Below are 5,350 nucleotides of genomic sequence, written 5' to 3'. Positions count from 1 at the left end.
CAAAACGGCGATAAATGTCCGGCGGATGTCTTATTTGCAATTTTGACTTGTAATTTTTGAAGTTTACTAGTAATAATTTTTCAAATTATGACAAAAAAGGTCCTCACTGAAATGTATGATTATCTTTGCTTTATTAATATTTCCCTGAATATTAAACAATTCATTGACGTGGCATACTTGAAATGCATAAGTTCATCAGTTTTTTTTTTTTTTTTTTTTGCTATATTTTAGTCTTTTTTTGTTACTACTCAAAAATTATAGCTTTTACCATGTAATTATATATTGCTTTGATTTCTTTAATAAAAGAGTTTTTAAATTATTTCTTGTGGTTCTGTATTTTTACTATTTTTCATGAAAACAATACTATCTAGCATTCACGTACAAATAGCAGTTTCAAAAACAATTTTTTTTTTTAGCTCACTGAAAGTAAAACTATTGAAAAGAAAAGTTAAAATTTTTCTAAACCTATTTTTCCAATTATAATTGTAATAATAAAAAGGATTATAATACAAGAATTTAGCTGCATTGCTTTAATTTGCATTGCACTTTTTGTTTTCCTGAAAACATTGAAAAGAAAATTTTAATTTTAAATTATGTGCTGAAAAAAGAAAGTTATCAGTTTTTAAGAAATAACATTTTTGTATAGTAATAAAAAAAAACGATTATCTTATTAGATTATGATGTTTGTAAAAATGATTTGCATTCGTCTTCTCTTAAAAAATTGCAATTGTTTTATCAATTATCGGCTACTATTTTTAGTAATCTATTTTGAGATGACTAATTTTCAAAATTTAATGAGCATGAAGTAAACCCCAAGAGAAAAAGCTGTTTATTATTGAATCGAAACCTACCGAGTTTCAACGGATTGAGGGGGGAAAAAAGCCGATGCGCAATCGCCAAGAAATGCGATGATCGCCAAACATTGCACTTTTCTACCAGGTGACTTGTGGACAACTCTGGCGCGTTTCTTCTAAAGGGGGGAAAAGGTAGCTGGGTCCCTCTACTTACCATCTCTCCTCTAAGGTAAAAACATCTGGGTTGTATGGGACTATCCCGGAAGCTTTAAATCCTGCTACTATGTTGTTCGGTGTCATAGCATTTAGAAAGGCGCAATTGACCAGGTTAGGAATGTCAAATTGTTACGGTTTTTACCAGGGTTGCTAACTAGCCAGTTGTCAACAGCTGCAAAGTAGTATCTTTTAAATGGTCCATAAACAGATGCATCTAGGGGCTGGAGGCGATGTGAAGTATGAGGAGGAAAAGATAGCAAAATTATTCCAGTGTCTTTATAGAAGTTTAACACTTGTATAGATAAGTGGGAATCATGATTGTCTAGCAATAAAAGGCAAGGTTGATGAAGTGTTGACTTTACGTGACTATGAAAGTGTCTAATAAAAGTGAGAAACGATGACCCAGTCATCCAACCGGAAGGGTGTGCAGTGCCAATACACCCTTGTGGTCCTTCCTTTATGAAATAGTCTTTAAAGAATACTCTAGGGAAAATAAAAAGTGGCGGGAGAGCATTGCCAATAGCATTAACAACAGTTGCAATCGTTACGGTTTGTCCTCGCTCGGACGAAGTAGCTTTTGCAACTTGACGGACTCCTTTCTCAGCAATAACTTTGCCTGGTCGCTGAACTGTCTACACCCCAGTCTCGTCCGCATTCCACACATCTTTGTTTTGAAATTTGTATTTTTCAAACACCTTTTTCAAGTTTTCAACAAAGCTCCCAACATAATGCTTATTAAAACTAGTTGCTCGACTTAAGCTTGTCGCTTCTGGCTCTCTTAAAGAAAGAGTGGGGTGCCTTTTAAAAACTTGTAAAACCACTCTGATGTTGCCATTTTGGCGTTTATCCAGGTATCAGGCATTTCCAATTGATTTGCAAGTTCCAACTCATAAGCCAGTTCTCGAACATTTTTAGGAGTTAATCCATAATAAATTTTAGCACTTGTTAAAATGTATTTACTAAGCTCGTTTTCTAAATCATCATTTAATATTTGACGGTGCTTAGCATATCCCATTTTTACTTCTTTTTCAACAGCGTCAGGTGTTTCAAGCTGTTTTTCCTTTTTATTTTTATATCTGTAAAGCGTCATTTTGTCTATAGAAAATGTTTTTGCTGCTTCCCTGACAGACATCCTTCCATTTTTTATTTCATCATATGCCCTTTCAAACACATCAATAGGTATTTCATCTCTCTCAGTTTTCTTCTTGTAGTTTCTTGGCATTTCTGAAAATAAAAAACCACATTAAAAACTATTTGTGGGTTGAGTTGATACATGTATCGACTTGACCCAAAAGAAGCGTATCAATTTGACCCAAACGACGCCATTACTTTAAACTTAAATTTATGAGAAACAGGAAGCAGCCGAAATAACGAGTTTAAGTCAATATCCTTACCTGGAAGTGACGAATCCGAAGTACTGTATTTGGTCGATCTACTACCACACACATAAAATATAAAACAGGTCAAAGTATCAAGCAAAATTTTACTTTTCTCAGTCAAAAACAGTTTTTTCCCAAAAGCACAAAAGGACAAGCAACCTCCTCCTCAGGCACTTGACAGGTTACTGGCTATCGGCCTGCCCCTCCTATACTCTGCTTCCCGCTCTCATACACATTCAAGTTTAAAAATTATTGGGATTGTGTCAACTTGACCCTGTATCAACTAGACCCGGTCTCCCCTACGGCGTGCAATCTCTTTGCCAGAAATACTGAATCTTACACCGACAACATGCTTTATACTACTCAGACACTTCCCCATTACGTCTGCCTGCATATCTGCGCATGTGCTATCGTACATCACCTTACTTAATCTCCTGATTGGTCTTTCTGTTCTCTCTGCCTCTTCGTTCAGTTGATTGATATGCTAATTTTTCGACTTCGTCCTTAATTTTTGCACACCAGTATATACTCAACCGTGCACAAATGATTCATCAAAAGCACATCTAACCGTTGTGTTGATACATCGAAACTTTTAAACGACTCATCATTTGCCACTGAAATTAAAACCAAAAGAATTAGATCGCAATCATCTTCACTTATTTTTTTGCACCAAACTAACTCCTTCAGAATGATGCTCATTTTTTGTGACAACTGTTACTATTTTGATATATCCCCCTTGGATCTAAGGAGGATAAACATCTGACAAATTGGTTGGACACTAGTGACTTCTTAGAGATCTTCTTCACCACTGCAATCATGAAGTTCTGACAGTCGTGCTGAATGTCCATAACAGCTTTGTCGCTTATTTCGTTCTGCGCAGCTAGCTTTTTAAGCAAGCTATTTCCGACAAAGCAAGCTGAAATATTGCTGATACTATTTTTACTTTCATCGAAATTTACATTTGAAAAATCGCACATTTTTTTCATGTCTGACACTACACTACTTTTCAAAACTTTGAAAGTGTCCAATAGGTTGTAGATCAATTTCTTTAAGTCATCAGCCAAAAACGGTAACATTGGCCAATCCTTTTGGAATCCTGCTAAAAATGGTTGAAGCATTCTAACTACAGAAATAAAAAAATTAATCTTTACTGGCAGAGGAGCATCTTTGCATGCATTTAATACCACAAAATAAGATTTGCACTTGGCTCTTTTGTATCGCCCCTTTTCTACTGATGAAATGTACTGCTTTACATTATTTAATATTTCTAAGGCCCTTTGGGCCGCAGGACCGTTTTCGAGCCATCTATGCTCACAAAATTTCAGAGGCATCAGCTTTATTGTTGATGTCTCTAAATAGTCCTCTCTCCGTGCTGGAGCATCTTTAAACAGCCAATATAAGCTTTTTAAAAAATCATTTAGAGCCCATTCAGTTTCACTGCACCCTTTTTTGAAACTGTTGTTGACTATGTGGTAAAAAACAGCTGCCAATATTTGGTATTTCACATGAAAATTTTTTTTTTAAGATGAGTTTGAATCATTGTAAATATCTTCCAATTAACGTTCCGCCCATCCATAGATATTCCCGTTATGTTCGAAAAATTTAATTTGCTCAACGAGTTCATCAGGTGTGCCACTGTAATATCTGCTCTTGAGTGGCCCAGAAAACTAGAGTCCATATATCTAGTAACAATTTGGTCCTCAGTTCAAAATCGGACTAACACATCTAATCGTTTCGTTTGTAAGGCATTGTTTAGGGTTTCATCAAACAGAAGTAGTAGTCTCCTGATGTGCTTACACTTTCATAAACTTTGAACTTGAAATATGGTGCTAAGCCAAAGCACAAGTAATATGATGCTTTGTTGGAAGTACACGAAAAATATTTTGCAATTTCACTGTCGCTAAACATCTCTCGAAATATGTCTCCCACATCTTGACACGAGTTAAAGGAGAAATTACTTTCTACACATTTTAAAATCCAGCTTACTTCTGCAGAAGTAATGTCAGCATTCCAATTAAGAGCTCTTGCTGCATTAGTAGTCGTAGACTCCAATTCCAAAGGTGGTGTGACTTCTTGGACAACGGTTGTGACAGTCTCTTGGGATGTGGAAGCGCCATGTACAAGTGAATCATGACCTGGTGCAATTTCTTGTATGTAGTCCTTTATGGCTGACACCTTATGGTTTTTCAAAAGATACTTATGATTTTGTCCTGAAAGTAAAAGAAAACTTAAGACCAAGGGATTCCTCAATATGTATCATATTAATTTTGAAAATAATCATGATTTTCATATTTTTGATATTTGTACTTCAAAGTATCACGTTTGCAAAAAATTAACCAGTGATGCTGTCTGGGGACCAATATTTATTCATGTTAACTGGTCCAAAGGACCAATAAGATTTTTCAATAATTTCTAATGCTGGCAAGTAATGGAAAGAGATAGTATCCCAAAATCAGACAGCTACCCACTCTTATTTGCTAACTTTCTGGTAAAAGTATATAAGGTTCAGTTTATATGTATAATTAAAGTTAAAGAAGTACTTTAACCTTTTCATCTAATGATTGTTTAACAAATATATTTTTTAAGTTTCTTCTCAAATATGTGTGCTCTTCTTTTTTTTTCGCTATGTTTTTTAATTAATTTATATATATATATATATATATATATATATATATATATATATATATATATATATATATATATATATATATATATATATATATATATATATTTGTTGGAACAGTTATAAGTTACGTCACTGACATACACACACAAAAAATAAATAAGCAAACAAAGCAAAAATAAAAGAAATAATCTAACAAAATAAATAATTTATATAAAAAAAAATTAAAAAATCCACCCCCAACTTTTGATGGCACAACTTACGCCATAATTCCCTCCTGTGAGCACCCCTAAGAAAATATGATATTTTATTATTTTTCTTTCGATTTGCAACTTTTT

The 5,350-nt window shown here is 34.0% G+C and overlaps 1 protein-coding gene across 1 annotated transcript; it reads right to left on the bottom strand.

Annotated features, from left to right (window-relative positions):
* Window positions 1-2,893: 2,893 nt before the first annotated feature.
* Window positions 2,894-3,720, bottom strand: LOC129230215 (uncharacterized). The gene is given in 2 exon segments (XM_054864617.1): window positions 2,894-3,093; window positions 3,096-3,720. Coding segments are annotated over 2 exon segments (825 nt in total).
* Between the last annotated feature and the right edge of the window lie 1,630 nt (window positions 3,721-5,350).

This window comes from Uloborus diversus, chromosome 9 (genome assembly GCF_026930045.1).
Source record: "Uloborus diversus isolate 005 chromosome 9, Udiv.v.3.1, whole genome shotgun sequence".
Lineage (NCBI taxonomy): Eukaryota > Metazoa > Arthropoda > Arachnida > Araneae > Uloboridae > Uloborus > Uloborus diversus.
The sequence above is the reverse complement of the archived record's forward strand: the minus strand, read 5'-3'. Positions and strand labels throughout refer to the sequence as shown.